Raw genomic sequence first — 16,303 nt, forward strand, 5'->3', positions numbered from 1 at the left:
AAATGTTGTATTAATTAGAAGAATAATCGGTTTCGTTTTACTGTCTGTGATACACAGAAATCCAGATCCAGAGAGTTCAACACCGTAGAAAATAATGGAATCATAACATTTTTGTTTTAAGTTCTTAAAGATATAGTCTGTTGATATTAAATGTTTTAATCAATGTAGAAAATTACAAAATTGTTATTTTCAAGCATTGTAGGGCTGTGCGGGTACTTCCAATCCCAAACATTCCAGGGAGACAGCAGGAAGTAACTCCACCATCACCAGGATCTGTCTGAATAATATCCAGTTGATACAGGAACTACTTCACCTTCCGCCTGTCACAATATGTGAACAATGGGTCTATAAATGTGTAAGCCACCGAGCTACTGAGCAGAGCGTTGACACTGATGATGGCCGACCACAGATGCACTCATGTGAGGATCTTTTCTCAATTCTCAGAAGAGCATCATTGCTGTGTGTGTGTGTGTGTGTGTGTGTGTGTGTGTGTGTGTGTGTGTGTGTGTGTGTGTGTGTGTGTGTGTGTGTGTGTGTGTGTGGGAGGACTGAGATGTTCTGGGGCAACACCACAAACCTCTTGACTTGAAGCGAGACACACGTCAGTCACTGAGTCCAGAGGTACAACGTACAAATGCTTGTAACTAAGCACATCAACCATATTACAGTTTTTACAACATTGATTAGAAGAGATAGTGTTAAAAGTATTTATACATAATAAAATGTCTGATAGAGATGAAGGTAGTGTCTCTGACAAATGAATTGAGGAGTCATTGCCAGCAATAGTAGAATATGTGTGTATGCACATTGTTTATGAAGCAGTCTTGCTGTAATCATAGTACAAAATCAGCCAACACCATCACAATTCACGATGTGGCTGCAGCAGCGATCCTGGATCTGCAAAGCACAAGGCCTCTGGGGCAGAAGTCAAGTCTCGGTTAGATATTAATATGATACAGTTATTGAAGTCTGCTCCTCGTCAGTGGAGGTGGAACCTCACAAAGCATTGAACTACAGCACATTCATCACTTTTTTGTTTCCCCTGTAAACATTTCTGGTGATGTTTTCTGTATTTGCATGTGTTTTTCTATATTTGCATGTAAGGGGGGGGGGTTCTATTTGCATGTATTGACTTCATTTGCTTTGAGTAGTTCCAGTTTATTTTGGTCTTGTATCTGTATTATTATTATTACTATCATTACTTCAGTACTTATGTATTTAACCATTGTTTTCAGTTGAACCACTTTTGTATTTCAACCATTTGTCATCTGCACAGTGAAAACGTAGAGATCGAATAGAAAATATCGGTATAATCGATACTGGTGTTCGATTATCGCGGTGTTCGGGTGTTGAAGCAGAAAGGAGAGGATGGAGGTGCGCGCGCCTCACAGGCCCGTCAGGCCCGTCCGGCCCCGGGGAGCGCGCACGCACAGCCACGCACCGCGGTGTGTTTATGTTCGGCCGGTGGACTGCGAGCAGCTGATGCGACCTGCGGAGGCTCTTCACCGAGCAGCGGGGGCAACATGGCAGCGTTCGTGTGAGTCCGCGGACACATGGGTCCTGGAGGAGGCCGCGCACACTGCGACCCAGCGGAGCTCACCATGGATTAGACGGAGCCCCGCAGGTTTCTGACCCGACAGCAGCAGCTGGGACAGGGGACACTCCGGTGCTACTGACGTTAGCTAGCGGCTAAAGCAACTTAGCTACTTAGGCGTTTTTGAATCAGCTGTGCGGCGGCGACAGGTATTATGAAAACTCCCGGCGGGTCCGTGTGTGTGTGTGCGCGTGTGGCGCTTCTTGTGTTGTCTCCTCTGACCGCCGACTGTGTCTCCACAGCTGTTGTTGTTGTTGTTGTTGTGCAGCGTTGGCGTTAGCTCTCGGTGGCTGCTGCTAGCTAATGTGTAGCTATAGCTATTGCCTCCCAGTGGTGGAAAAAGTGTTCAAATCGTTTAACGGTAAGTTGCATCGCTTGAAGTGACGTTAGCACGATACACACAGTTAGTGTTAGTACTTCAAACATGTTAGTGGGGAAACAGTGAGGTGTCAGAACTGGAGGAAGGACTATTCCAGTTTATTAAGTCATTGAATTACATGTAAATGGTATTTTCACATGTGGGAGATGTAAATATTGATATGATATCTATTGTTAAATATCTTTATCAAAGGTTCAGTGTGTAAGATTTAGGTGACAGGGATCCATTGGCAGAAACTGAATATGAAATATCCCTAGTGATGTTTCATCTAAATTGTACGAGTTGTTGTTTTCTTTACCATAAAACGGTTCCTTTTATATTAAAATACTTTATATATGTTTTTTACAGTAGCCCAAACTGGACAAACTTAACACCTTTTGAGTTTTTATGACAACTGAAGTCCATCACAGGTTCTTTCCTATGTTCAGGAGGGGAGGGTGAGGGGAGGGGGGTTGAGCTGCAACGTGCAACTTCAATAAATTCTACACACTGAACCTTTAAATTAATATTTACTGTGGGTGAGAAATCTCCAATTTAAGTACAATTTAAATTAATGTGCAATTTCATAAATACAATTTTGGGGAAATTAAGTTGTTACACATTAATAACGTACATACAAATTCTTAACACGCCAGTTTTGTGTCCACATACAGCACATGCTCACTCATTCACCATATTTTCATACCTACATTAAGTGTTTACAGATGTAAAAAGTTGTTATGTAACTTTGTGAATCAGACGTTTGTTGTCAACGCAGGTTTTTCTGTTTTATGTTCAGATTCCTTCAGCAGTTTGAGCTCCTCAAGGGACTGTCAAGGCAACATGGCTCCCAAAGACATCATGACCAATTCCCACGCCAAGTCCATCCTCAATGCAATGAACTCACTTCGCAAGAGCAACACACTCTGCGATATCACTCTGAGAGTGGAGAACACAGATTTTCCAGCTCACCGCATTGTCTTGGCTGCCTGCAGTGACTACTTCTGTGCCATGTTCACCAGTGAGGTAAAACTAAATCTCTTAATTTGCTGAGAACTCAATGCTATCAAATAAACATATGTATATTCTGTCCTAAACATATGACATATGTCTTGATACTCTCAGGTAAAACTCCTGATCTTTAATGGTCTTTCTCTGAGTCTCTCCAAAACCTTCTTAAATACTTAATGTTCATTAGTAAATCCTTAATCGCATATTTCTTGTTATTACACCTGAAGATCTCTGTTGTTGTGGCTCTGCAGCTCGCAGAGAAGGGGAAATCTTTCGTCGACATCCAAGGACTCACTGCTTCCACTATGGAGATCCTCTTGGACTTTGTCTACACGGAGACGGTGCTGGTCACAGTGGAGAACGTACAAGAACTGCTCCCAGCAGCGTGTCTGCTGCAGCTGAAAGGTGGGTTGTGGCTCGAACCAGCTTAAGCCAGCTACCATTGGATTGAGTACAGGGACAGGGTATTTGCAGGTCTTAGAAAAGTCCTATTAACCAATAAATTCAGGCCTTAGAAGGGTTTATAGGTCTTACATTAATTTACACAAGTCTTAAATGAGCCAGTCTTGTTGCCTGGTTTAAAGACATTTATTGTTAAGAAAGGTTATCCGCTTGCAGGCTGTTCAGTCTTTCTTTGTTGTGTTTCACCAGACCTGTAGCAAAAACGGTTTTTAAAGTTTTTACTTTGAGCAGCAACTTTAAAAGCCTTATATTTGATTCAACTAACACAATTTCTCACAACATTTCCTATTTAAAAGATGATGAAAGTATTTTTTGATTGGATTTTTGTCTGTATTTAAACGATGCACATCATTTGTTTTCCTCAGGGGTGAAAAGAGCATGTTGTGATTTTTTGGAGAGTCAGCTGGATCCTACCAACTGTCTGGGTATTCGTGACTTTGCCGAAACCCACAATTGCCTTGAACTGATGCAGGCCGCTGAGCTTTTCTCCCAAAAGCATTTCTCTGAGGTGGTGCAGCATGAGGAGTACATGCTGCTCGGCCAGACCGAAGTGGAAAAGCTCATAAAATGTGACGAAATTCAGGTAAGAGAAGTTGATGTGTGGATCAGCTTTTCTGCAGTTTGGTCTTAAGTGTCTCGTGGATGTTGTTTGATCTGTAGTAATGTCACAGCTGCACACCAGTACATCTGTAATGTTCTAAACTGGTGAATGTCTGGACTTAAAAGGTGTGAACTGAGCTCGACGTTCACAGCTTTCATATTGTCTTTCAAACACCTGCAAAAAGAGAACAGCAAGTACCAACCTGCTGTGATCTCAGTCTTAGTGTCGCCCTCCAATTCCAATCACGTTTACGGATTGAAATTGCAGAGAAGAAAACCTGACTTGAGTTTACCTCGGTGCTCAGGAAATTCCTATTTCCAAACCGCATGCCTTGCTTTGTGAAAACACAGTTATTATCACACGCTGATTTATAGATCATCAATTCTTTCACATCGCTCTTCCTGTCATTTTTGTTGTTTTAGATAAATAAAACCAGACCCTACACGTTAAACACAGCCACGCACAATTTCCCCCCAATAAATCTCACTCTCACTGTTACACATTGTGAGCTCTTAATATTAACATTTACAGATTAACAGCCTGGGTGCAGTCGATGCATCACTAATGAATTTGGAGCCTTATTTTTAAGTGGAATTTGTCAAATCAATTTGAGGATTTAAGTCTTTAGAGCAGCTGTAATTCTTCTCATTGTGTATGTTGTGTGTGTGCAGGTGGACTCGGAGGAGCCGGTGTTTGAAGCCGTGCTGAACTGGGTCAAACACAACAGAAAAGAGCGAGAGCTGTGCCTGTCAGACATGCTTGAGTTTGTCCGACTGCCGCTGCTGACCCCGCGGTACCTCACCGATGTCATCGATGCCGAGGTGAGCCAGCTGACACACTGCAGGGGTTTGGAGTTGTCATGCAAAAGAGTATCTGTTGATGTATTTATTACACTTACATTCATAATTAAGCGTGTTTTGACACGGCTCAGCCCCTGATTCGATGTAGCCTGCCGTGTCGAGACCTTGTGGATGAGGCCAAGAAATTCCACTTGCGACCGGAGCTGAGGAGTGAAATGCAAGGCCCACGCACACAAGCCAGATTAGGTGGGAATCCTGTTTGTAATCCTCTATAGTGTCTTTAAGCTTTGTTAAGTGCCTCAAAACAAAAAATATGTATTATTATTATTTTCAGGTGCCAAAGAAGTCCTGTTGGTTATTGGAGGGTTTGGCAGCCAACAATCACCAATAGACGTAGTTGAGAAATATGATCCAAAAACACAAGAATGGAGCTTCCTTCCTGTAAGTATTGGAAAAAAAGAGAGAGAGTTGTCTGAGTGGATTTATCTATAACTGACAGATGTGTCTCAAACAGAACATTGCTCGGAAACGGCGTTACGTTGCCACAGTGTCTCTCCACGATCGGGTTTATGTGATCGGAGGCTACGACGGCCGGTCGAGGCTCAGCTCCGTGGAGTGTCTGGACTACACAGCGGACGAGGACGGGGTTTGGTACACCGTCGCCACCATGAATGTACGGCGTGGCCTGGCAGGGGCCACAACACTTGGAGGTGAGGAAGCTCTGAATGACGTGTGCTGTGAAATCCTGACTGAAGGTTTTCTTCTCTCGCTGTAAACCACAACATTACAGATTCTCTCTTTTCGTCCTTTTCACAGACATGATCTATGTTGCTGGAGGTTTCGATGGAAGCCGGCGTCATACCAGTATGGAGCGATATGACCCAAACATTGACCAGTGGAGCATGCTGGGAGATATGCAGACAGCGAGAGAAGGAGCTGGTCTGGTGGTGGCCATTGGACTTATATACTGTTTAGGTATGGAGGAAAAATCCTTTAGTAGGAAAGGGAAGCAACAAATGACTTTTTTCTATCACATATCACTGATTAGTGTTTCAACTAATCATTATTAAATGGTAATTATATTTCCCCAATATAATTTCCCTTAACCTTTTTAAAACACACAGTAAATGAAAGGAGGATGAATCCAACACATTTTTCACATTGTGTTTGAAAATGTAATGAAACTATGAATTGATTATCAGAACATTTTCTCAAATCTAAGAATATAAGAGAACCATGATTATGAGACCACACCTGTCCTGCTGGGAAAGTTCTCCTCACATACTGATTCACCCACAAACCACAAATGACAGGTTCAGACACTGTCAGGGCAGATTCACTAGAGAGGAGTGGAGGAGTGAACAAGGGAGTAAGTGGGCAAGCGAGAGGGAAAGTGAGGCAGAGAGCTCTGCACACGCTAATACAATGAAACAACACTGCAAAACACTGATTAAAGGTTATTATATATTATTATGAATGTGTAATCACAGTTTTGGTTCAAGTATTAAATCTGTGGTTGGACAAATTAGGCTTTGACATGCTGCCACAGTCTCTAACCAATGGGAAACACTGTTTTATATTAAGAGTCGCACAACAAACGACAACTAGCAATTAACATTATAGATTAAAGTAGCAGGAAAACACATCAACCTTGTGCAGCAACTTAAAACATCTGACATCTCCTCACAGGTGGATACGATGGACTGAATATCCTGAATTCAGTGGAGCGGTACGACCCACACACTGGCCACTGGACAAGCGTCACACCCATGGCCACCAAGAGATCAGGTAGGTGAGACGACAGGAAGCTGGAATGTCACTGCTAACTGTTTGTGCGCCTGCTCATCAGAGACGTGTGCTCTGTCTGCAGGGGCTGGTGTGGCCTTACTCAACGACCACATCTACGTGGTGGGAGGCTTCGATGGCGTTTCGCACCTCGACTCCGTTGAGGTCTACAACATCAGAACAGATTATTGGACCACTGTAGCCAGCATGACGACCCCTCGGTGCTATGTTGGAGCCACTGTACTGCGAGGACGTCTCTATGCCATTGCTGGGTAAGAAAAATCATCTGATGTTCTTCTCTCTTTGGATTTACAGAGACTGGGATGGCCCACTACAGTCTAATGTGTCCTGCCACCGTTTCATAATGATTTGTAAATTCTAAACACTCCTCACAATAACATAAAAGATCAATGCTTTGCTTTATTGTAGAGCTCAGTGCACAATGTCTGCAAATTCTGTTAATGTACTGTATATTTACTTTATAAGCTTTAGAGCCCGACCAATATGGATTTTTGTGAGTTAATGCCCACACAGATATTAAGGAGTAAATGATGTGTTATTCCTTTATTGGCTGATTTAAATAATGTTATGTAATTAGTATAATATACTTTGAAACATTAATGTCATATTTCCCCTTTTTGTGTCAAACTGTCCCAGGAAAACTTAAAACGATCGACAGTAACTTTCCAGAATTGTTTACAAATCCTGTTTCATTGTATCATAAATTGCTTTTATATGATCAATTATTGTGACATCTTTAAATCTCATGGATCAGTTGTTCAAACTGGACTTGGTTATATTTCAAAGTTTCCCCAGAACCTGAAGCAACATGCCCTCTCCAGCGCAGCTTCTTACCTTTTTTGTTTTTCTTGACACAAGTTTTTTTTATTTGGGGAACAAATAATCGTTAACATGTAGCATCAAGTTGATCAAACAGTAGATTTGCTCCAGGGCCTGAAGGATCAAATGAAGCAGGTTTGACTGTGATGCTGCTGTAGTCAGGTTTCAATCTCACAGTTTATTGAATATATAAAGTGTATAAAGTGATGAGGAGAATTATTTTAGGTTTTGTATGCACATGTTTTGCAAACCAGTAACTGTAAACTTTCTTTTTAACCTTTTCCAATATTTGTTTTCATCTTTAAAAAATCTTTCTCTACCCATCAGTCAGCTGGTTTGTGTCTTTAGTATAAACTACTTCAAACTACTGGTAGTGTTAGTAAAGTTCACTACCGTAAAAAAAATATAATGCTGTACAAAGCAGCAGCAGAGTAAAACACCTAGGTAGATATCTCTGGTGTTATTATGAGAAGTGTAAATATTTCCTTGTTTCATTGAGAAACTGTGACAGGACAAATAAGAATATGTCAATTTACCATAGTCTAGATAATTAATGGGAAAAACTGCTTTGACATAGAGATGTATGAGATTAGCTGTGGCCCCTCAGAGCAGGTTTTGAAGTTTATCTGGTTAATTTACAGGATTTAAAGTGTTTCTGTTCAACGTGTGTACTATAGATCTCTAGGGTTAATGTTTAAGTTGCTTCGGAAAGAAGCTGCTAAATAAATAAATGTATTGATCCACATTCAAAGACAGAAGGTTTCAACATTATATTTGTTTTACATTTGATTGGTCTTGTGTTCATGTTGATTCAGACCAGTCACAGTCCTGGTTGTTGTGGTTTAAACTCTCAGTTTCTCTCTTTCTCTAGATACGATGGGAACTCACTTCTCAGCAGCATCGAATGTTACGACCCGGTTGTCGACTCCTGGGAAGTCGTGACCTCGATGGCGACGCAGCGGTGCGACGCGGGCGTCTGTGTTCTTCGAGAAAAATGATCTCAGCTAAGGACAAGAGCCACAAGAGGAAAATCCGGCAGGAGGACGCGCAGCTAGACTTTGCTAAAATCCCACTAGAACAGAGCTGCAAAGGGAGACGCTTGTTCGCCAGTAAACTCTAAAAGAAGCGCCACAGCTCGGGCCGCCGCCGCCTCCACTGAAAAGTTATCCCTTCACCAGTTCGGACCGTGCAACAGAGACTCACCTTCGCCGTGGTCGTCTCCACCTGAAAAGAGGCCCCGAGGAGCCCATCGCCACTTGCATGACACTCATCGGTGGTTCTTGTTGCTGTCTTTACCAGTGAGATTATTTTTTCAGTTTGTCTTCAAAGTGCAATATATTTCTACTCATCACGAGAAGTTGGAGCACAGTGTCGACCTCCAGCTGCTGCTATATGCCTTACGACTTTGGCCTACATCAAACCGTGAACATTCATGTTGCCTCACGTTAGACTTCCGCGATCGGCTCATCATCACGTGTGCTCAAGGTCATTCATGGGTCACTAATCCTTTTTGTAATTCTACCTGTAAAACAGTGCTTTTAGATTCCAATCACTTTATTACGAAAAGGTTTATTACTTATTGTCGCTCTCAGAATATATATTTAGAGATGAATATTGTTTTAGAAAAATGACTGAGTTGTACCAGTTGATTTATTTTGTCGCTTTGTTTGGCAAAACTGAGAAATCACAGGATGAAGTGCATGTGATTTGTGTTCTTCTTTTTTTTTACTCAGCTTATGAGCTCGGACAGGTCCATGTAGTCTTGACATCACTGTTACCTGGGAAGTGAATAAACACGACTGAGAACCAAAGCGTTTCTAACTGTGTTGATCTAAACATGTGACTCATCAGGACAAAACGCTTCGAACTCGCTTCACATGTCTTCTGCAGAGTCGGTGATGTCGCTGGTGAGAAAACTCATCGTTTGCTTCTGAATCCACAGAGCAACTGTGAGGAAGCTTTCAGACGCTCGATATGAACGGGCTGGATGGATTTTTAATCACTCTATAAACTTAATATGTCCATTTTAACATAAGTAAAAAAGTAAAAACGGAATGTCCACACGTCAGCAAATTACTGCTTTCAATCTCCAACCACCCAACGTCTTTTTTTAGATAAAAGATAAATCATTTTGCGATATCTTTATTGGGTCTTTCATTACTTTGGTCCAGACTGAAATAACAGACTGGAGGGATTGAGATGAACCTTCAATTCAAAAGTTTGTGACTTTTCAGCCGGTTTCACCATCCTGTGTGCTTTTGAGTTAAATCTCTCAATATCTATTGGACAGATTACATTTACAGACATTCATCGTAGTTATTGTTGATCACTTAAATCTTCATCTGACTCTGTCATCTGATCAATCTTTTAATTTGTCCAACATTTACAATCAGCTGTATTTTATGTAATTGGCTGTTTTCAATATTTATCTACAACCACCTGTTCGGTGACAGCAGAACGACACAGTTGGAAAAAGGGTGATGAGATTTGTGAAGCGATCTTTTCCCTCAGATGTCGGTAAAGACCAGAAACATCTAAAAGTATAACCTCTTTTCCTGATTCCCTGCATATTGAAAGTTGAATAATTGTTTTGAGCTGTGTCCGGTAAAATAAAATAAATCAGGGATCAATCAACAGCAGGGAAACAGAGGTGTCTACCAACATTTTAAATAGAATCTATCATCCCTCCTTCCCTCCCTCCATCTGCCTTCACCCTCGTCAGTCTGCAGCCTGAAACAGCTCCGTCACTGTCTGCAGGTATAAAGGGCGTCTGGCAGCAGGAGGAACAGAGCAGCTCTGTGTTGACGGAGACACACTTCACTCGTCTCAGGACACTGCACAGGAATTACACGTCTGTCTGGAGCCTGGCTGACACACGCTTAACTTCCAAAAAAGAGCTTTTAACATCTGGAGGCAACATGGTAAGATGTTTAAATTAGGAAAACTTCATCTTGAGAAAGTCTGCTGAACTTTTATCATGAATTATAGATTTAGCATTTTCTGAAATCAGGATTTTTAGGATCTACAATACTTTTCTCCAGACTCTGATCTGAATGTATCTGAATGTTAAAGGTGCTGCTGATTGTGTTCACACAGCAAATCTTCTGAAACATTAAATAAGGTCCTTACAGTCTATTAGTGTTTACTCAACTGCAGTTTTATGGGTTGACAATCACTGACAGGCTGTTTATTGCAGAGCAACAACAAGTGGAGCTCAAAGCTTCAGCATCAGCCTCATATTCAATCTAGAAAAGCTCTGGATTCAAACAGGCGCTTCAGGGTTTTCCAAAGTTTTTGCAAGTTTTCATGTTCCAAACTTTAACCCACCTATGTTTTACAAATGTCACTCAACAGCAGAAAATCATCTGGGGGGTGGGGGGGGCGTTCTCCCTCCAGCGAGAACAAAAGCTCAAATTCTCAACATGTTAAAACACGATTGTTGAGAGAACTTGGAAAGAGCCACAGTGATGAAACGAGCCCGTCCTGTTATTAACATCGTTTACACTTGACGATTAGAAAATTAATAACAGTGCAGTTAATCATCCGGCTTTGCCTTTGCATAAAAAAAACAGCATAATAATATAGCCTATAAATGAGGAAATTAAATATCGTACTTTGAAAACCATCTGACATTTCTGAGGTTTAAATTTCCTACAGGTGATTTCAACTGCTGCAGCTTCATAAACAATTTTATATAGACGTTTTGGAACTGAAGTTTACTTTTTCTATTTGAGCAGCTTGAATTTCCAGTTTCACAAACCTACATCTGAATCTGTGAACCAGTTAAACAAACAAACACATTTTAATCATCCAAGTGTTTGCACAAAGTAAAAACATATTTGGGAAATGTTTGCCACAATAAAATACTTAAATATGTTTAGATTTCAACAATACATAGTCAGCAGTGGTTTAGGTTTTTAATTTAAGGTGAAAAGTTTTCCGCTGTTATCAGCTTTGAAATTGAACTGTTGATGGCCTCGATTGAGTAAATTTGCTTTCCAATATCTAATTTTTATTTAGAAATCCATTTTAAAACGTTAACACCATCTTGACATTGTTATAAAAGTTAAATGTTCCACCTGTGGGGAACATGTTTCTTATTCTTATTAAATGTTAAAGTACAGTATTCAGTTGCTTCTTTACTTAACTAAATGTCTTTATCTGGAATAACACACATCCACATTTCGAACAGTTTTAAATTTGAGACGTAACTTGAAGTTAATATCTGATTTAAAGTTATTCATGAGTTGCAGAAATATATTGTAAAAAAAAGCTCCTTGTTCTCTCCAAGGTTTGTTTTCATCAATCCAGCAAATAAACCATTACTTTTTTTGTGTGTCAGAAAGCCACTGACATACTTTGTGCCTTGAGGATTGTTGTGACCTTCATCTTAACTTGTGTCTCCATCTCCTTCTCCTGCTCAGAGAGAGTGCATCTCCATCCACGTGGGCCAGGCTGGTGTTCAGACAGGAAACGCCTGCTGGGAGCTCTTCTGCCTGGAGCACGGCATCGGCCCCGATGGCGTCTCCCTGGAGGAACCTGCAGAACCCAACTCCCGAGAAGACTGCTTCAACACTTTCTTCAACCCTGGCAGTTTCGGGCGTCATGTTCCACGAGCCATCTTTGTGGACCTGGAGCCCACGGTGGTCGGTGAGCGCTCACGTGTTGGTGTTTACTCTCCTTATCTCTGCCTTTTATTACCTCTCCCTTCCTGCTCTGTGTGCAGATGTGTGAATCTATTGTGAGAACATCTCAGCGGTAACATGTGATCCAAGCCACTAGTTTCCAGGCAACAAGTGCCTTGGTGGCTCATTTACATTTTATTCAATCGTGGCAAACATTTACAGAGTCTGTTGAATCAATAGCAGGATCATACTTGAGTGAGTAATTAATAGATTTGAGCCTGATGGTGAAAGCCATTTTCCAATACTTTCGATTTGTACAGAGAAAAATACATATGGTTAAATAAGACTGTAATATCAATATGGTTTCAGTGAAGTGCTCCAAGTATGGAGCCCTAAACCTGATAAAAAGTACTACAGGGTTATCAAGTACAAAATACTGTGAATTAGATCAGTAATATTAAGTGTTGAAATTATACACTGTAAAGCTTTACGCAATTTCCTTAAGGTTTAATACATTTTTTGAAATAAATTAAAGTTTTTTTATTTATATTCAATTAGGTCATTTTAATACTTAACTTTTCCTCGCATATTTAGCCATTTTACAACAATAAGATGTTGCATTTATCATTATCATACTTAAATTCCATTCAGTTACAGATTTGTATGTATTCACCTTTATAATCAATGGAAGTTTTAAGATGTTGCCTTTTACAGCAAAATAAAACAACAGTTCATTGGGTTGAAAAAGTTCTAATAATTAGAATTATGTCAATAATATTATCATAACACAGATATTTACGATGATAAACTAGGATCACTCACTTGGACACATTTTCTTTTGGTGTATATCATCCACGTTCCTCTTGTTTCTCAGGTTAAAACCAAACTGACGTTGATCTCAGTCGACGTCTCTGAACTAAATCTTTGATTTCAGATGAAGTGCGCGTTGGAAAGTACAAAGATCTGTTCCACCCTGACCAGCTGATCTCAGGAAAGGAGGACGCAGCCAACAACTACGCTCGTGGTCATTACACTGTCGGGAAAGAAATCATTGATGACGTCATGCAGCGCATTCGGAAAATGGTTTGTGATAATAACAAAGTTACTGTTTTTAAATTAATATCAGGCACCGTTTTATTGACAAACCAAGTTATGTTGCAGATTCGGTTTAAACAATATGTTGGAACTCAAGATGAAGCTTTTCAACGTGACAGGAGTTCCAGATTCTTATGATAATTCCCTGTAGGTCGATACATATTTCATAAAATTATAATTTTTAGCCCCTTGAAGTCAGTGGAGACTTTCTGTGTGTCTGTCCTTCTCTCCAGACGGACCAGTGCTCCGGCCTGCAGGGCTTCCTCGTCTTCCACAGCTTCGGAGGCGGCACCGGCTCTGGCTTCACCTCTCTGCTGATGGAGCGTCTGTCTGTCGAATACGGCAAGAAATCCAAGCTGGAGTTTGCCGTCTACCCAGCTCCCCATATTTCGACAGCTGTGGTGGAGCCCTACAACGCCATCCTGACCACCCACACCACCCTGGAGCACTCGGACTGCGCCTTCATGGTGGACAACGAGGCCATCTACGACATATGTCGCCGCAACATGGAGATCGAGAGTCCTGGTTACACCAACCTCAACAGATTGATCGGTCAGATCGTTTCCTCCATCACCGCCTCGCTCCGGTTCGACGGCGCCCTCAATGTCGACCTCATGGAGTTCCAGACCAACCTGGTGCCATTTCCACGAATCCACTTCCCCCTGGTGACTTACTCGCCCATCATCTCTGCTGAGAAGGCGAACCACGAGCAGCTGACCGTGGCCGAGATCACCAGTGCCTGCTTCGAGCCGACCAATCAGATGGTCAAGTGTGATCCTCGTAATGGCAAGTACATGGCCTGCTGCCTGCTGTACCGAGGAGACGTCGTCCCCAAGGATGTAAACACCGCCATCGCCAGTATAAAAACCAGACGATCGGTTCAGTTCGTCAACTGGTGCCCCACTGGTTTCAAGGTGAGTAACATTATGAAAGATGCTCAGATAAACTTGAATGCAAAGCGAGTACTCCAGGTCAAAGTTGAACCCAATGGGGAAGCCAAAGGAAGTGAACCAGTATGTGTGACCAGGTCCTGAGGAGTGAATCTTAAGATACTTTATCTTTCTGATCGCTCTCTTCATCTCAACAGGTCGGCATCAACTACCAGCCTCCGACTGCAGTTCCTGGTGGAGACCTGGCCAAAGTCCAGAGGGCCGTGTGCATGCTGAGCAACACCACCGCCATCGCGGCGGCCTGGTCTCGACTCGACCACAAGTTCGATCTCATGTACGCCAAGCGTGCGTTCGTGCACTGGTATGTGGGCGAGGGGATGGAGGAGGGGGAGTTCTCTGAGGCCCGGGAGGACCTGGCCTGTCTGGAGAAGGACTACATGGAGCTGGGTGAAGACAATGACCCTGATTCTGACAACGACGACATGGACCATGAATACTGAGCCGCGTTGTCGTTATTATATCTCCTGAATCTTCTGAGCTCATTGTTGGTGTTTCTCTCTGCCCTGTTTTTATAATGTCAGCTTTAGAAGAAGACTGTGAAGATGTGAAACTTGTTAGAGACTCGATGGTCTAGTGGTCTGCGAAGCTTTCACATCAACCACAATGTGTACATTACACATAGAGCTGTGTCCTCTCTCTCGCTCTTCACATTTCCTGTCTGCCTCTCTGCTGTACGATTCTGAATAAAGACAAACGTGTTCAAGTACCTTCCGACGAGTGGAAACACAAACCGACAAAGTTAGACTTTTAATAAAATAATGAGGTGAAATCTTCAAAAACACAAACTGGAACCTTGTGTTTTGTTAATATTTGCATCCTCGATGTTTGAGGTTAACTACAAAGTGACATTATTCATGTTGAGCATCAATAGAGCTCTACGTGGACTGGTTTCAGATTCGGTTGTTGTGTTGTGTTGTGTTAAGCTTATAGAGCTTATGAAAAAACATGTTTTACATACTTAAATACATACAAGTAGTTTTCTAATTGCAGAAACACATCTCTGTAGAATGCAAGGCCGATCAACAGAAACCAAAAACCTCATCCTTCCATCCATGGACGACCCGCTCCACCCCCTGAACCACAGCCCCCAGTCTTCACCTCAGCAAATTAAGATTTTAAACGTTAAACATGGGTTGTGCATAGATTTTCAAGGTGGACCATTAGGCAGATAGATTGTTCCGAGCATCTTGGAGGACTTTGGTTTATTCTACCTCAGTTTCCTCAGTCTCCTCATGTGATTCCACACTGACACTGTGGGGCTGAGATCCAGAACATCTGCTGCTGGACTCCTGGTTCTCAGGGGAGATACCTCTCTGCTTCTGATGGTGTTGGTGGATAATAGGGAACAGAATGAGAGAGAGAGGGAGAGAGAGAGAGAGAGAGAGCTCATGCCTCAAGGTCCTCTCACTTGCTGCTTCTCTCCTCTCATGGTTTTTCCTCCACAGGTGAAGTTCGCTCCTTTGTCTCGTCTTCATTCTCTCTGAGCTGCAGCAGCTGTTTTTAAACCTTTTCACAGAAACATCCAATCAAACCGCTCACACCAGCTATTTAAACAACAAGTCCCGGCGGCCGCGAAGGTGTCACCTGAACATATCCATCCGCCACAGGCAACAACACCAGACTGTGTACAAAGAGGAGAAGTAGTTCACAGTTTATTAACTATTACTAACGCGATCTGAGATGTTATCTTCTTGAGGGGGAAGTTTAATTTAGACGAGAGATGAAGGGTTAAGTTTCATGAATCGTTTCACTCCAAGATTTTTCTTGTTTTGTTTTAACATAAGTAAAACTACAAAAGTACCCTCATCAATATACAGGTTCCTTATTATTATAAGTTAAACTATTCGCCATACACATTAAAACATTTGAGGATGACGTTTGTTATATTACTGTATTATTATTGTATATTATATATGCAGTAATGTGCACATATCAGAATCTGTCGTCCAGCCTTACAGGAAACATGTAGATTTGTATTTTGAAGCTGTAAGAATATTTAAATACAAGGATATTATGTCTTTATATAATAATGCATGACTGGATTAACCTCCTCCGCTTCCCTTTGTGTTTTATAACCCCTGCTGATAAACAGCAGGTTAACCATTCATTTGATAAAGACATTTACAACAAATGAGTATCCAAAAATACAATTAAATATTCATGCAAAAAGCATTTATTCTTC

At 41.6% G+C, this 16,303-nt stretch overlaps 2 protein-coding genes across 5 annotated transcripts; both read left to right on the top strand.

Annotated features, from left to right (window-relative positions):
* Nucleotides 1-320: 320 nt before the first annotated feature.
* Nucleotides 321-9,262, top strand: LOC128442996 (kelch-like protein 12). Of its 4 annotated transcripts, XM_053425677.1 has the most exons (13): nt 1,456-1,743; nt 1,837-1,955; nt 2,752-2,978; nt 3,215-3,368; nt 3,791-4,008; nt 4,698-4,847; nt 4,958-5,072; nt 5,161-5,267; nt 5,341-5,536; nt 5,643-5,801; nt 6,516-6,614; nt 6,697-6,883; nt 8,323-9,262. In XM_053425677.1, the coding sequence occupies exons 2-13, from the start codon at nt 1,898-1,900 to the stop codon at nt 8,447-8,449; spliced, it is 1,797 nt and encodes a 598-aa protein (XP_053281652.1). In that variant the 5' UTR covers nt 1,456-1,743; nt 1,837-1,897; the 3' UTR covers nt 8,450-9,262. The 4 variants fall into 4 exon arrangements, with proteins under 4 accessions (XP_053281653.1, XP_053281652.1, XP_053281654.1 ...); XM_053425678.1 differs by lacking the exons at nt 1,456-1,743; nt 1,837-1,955 and adding an exon at nt 321-419; XM_053425679.1 differs by lacking the exon at nt 1,837-1,955 and having other exon boundaries at nt 1,457-1,743.
* Nucleotides 9,263-9,653: 391 nt separating this feature from the next.
* On the top strand, nt 9,654-14,900 carry tuba5 (tubulin alpha 5). Its single transcript, XM_053425700.1, has 5 exons — nt 9,654-10,372; nt 11,876-12,101; nt 13,011-13,159; nt 13,405-14,085; nt 14,259-14,900. The coding sequence occupies exons 1-5, from the start codon at nt 10,370-10,372 to the stop codon at nt 14,559-14,561; spliced, it is 1,362 nt and encodes a 453-aa protein (XP_053281675.1). The 5' UTR covers nt 9,654-10,369; the 3' UTR covers nt 14,562-14,900.
* Nucleotides 14,901-16,303: the final 1,403 nt, after the last annotated feature.

Source organism: Pleuronectes platessa, chromosome 6 (assembly GCF_947347685.1).
Source record: "Pleuronectes platessa chromosome 6, fPlePla1.1, whole genome shotgun sequence".
NCBI classification, from domain to species: Eukaryota; Metazoa; Chordata; class Actinopteri; order Pleuronectiformes; family Pleuronectidae; genus Pleuronectes; species Pleuronectes platessa.

Bases quoted from the DNA above. Each gene is read 5' to 3' on its own strand.
- tuba5 (XM_053425700.1), top strand. The intron at 12,102-13,010 runs GTGAGCGCTCAC...CTTTGATTTCAG, and splicing joins CCTGGAGCCCACGGTGGTCG to ATGAAGTGCGCGTTGGAAAG. The intron at 14,086-14,258 runs GTGAGTAACATT...TCATCTCAACAG, and splicing joins GGTGCCCCACTGGTTTCAAG to GTCGGCATCAACTACCAGCC.
- LOC128442996 (XM_053425677.1), top strand. From the start codon at position 1,898: ATGTGTAGCTATAGCTATTGCCTCCCAGTGGTGGAAAAAGTGTTCAAA. The intron at 2,979-3,214 runs GTAAAACTAAAT...GTGGCTCTGCAG, and splicing joins GTGCCATGTTCACCAGTGAG to CTCGCAGAGAAGGGGAAATC. The intron at 4,848-4,957 runs GTGAGCCAGCTG...GACACGGCTCAG, and splicing joins CCGATGTCATCGATGCCGAG to CCCCTGATTCGATGTAGCCT.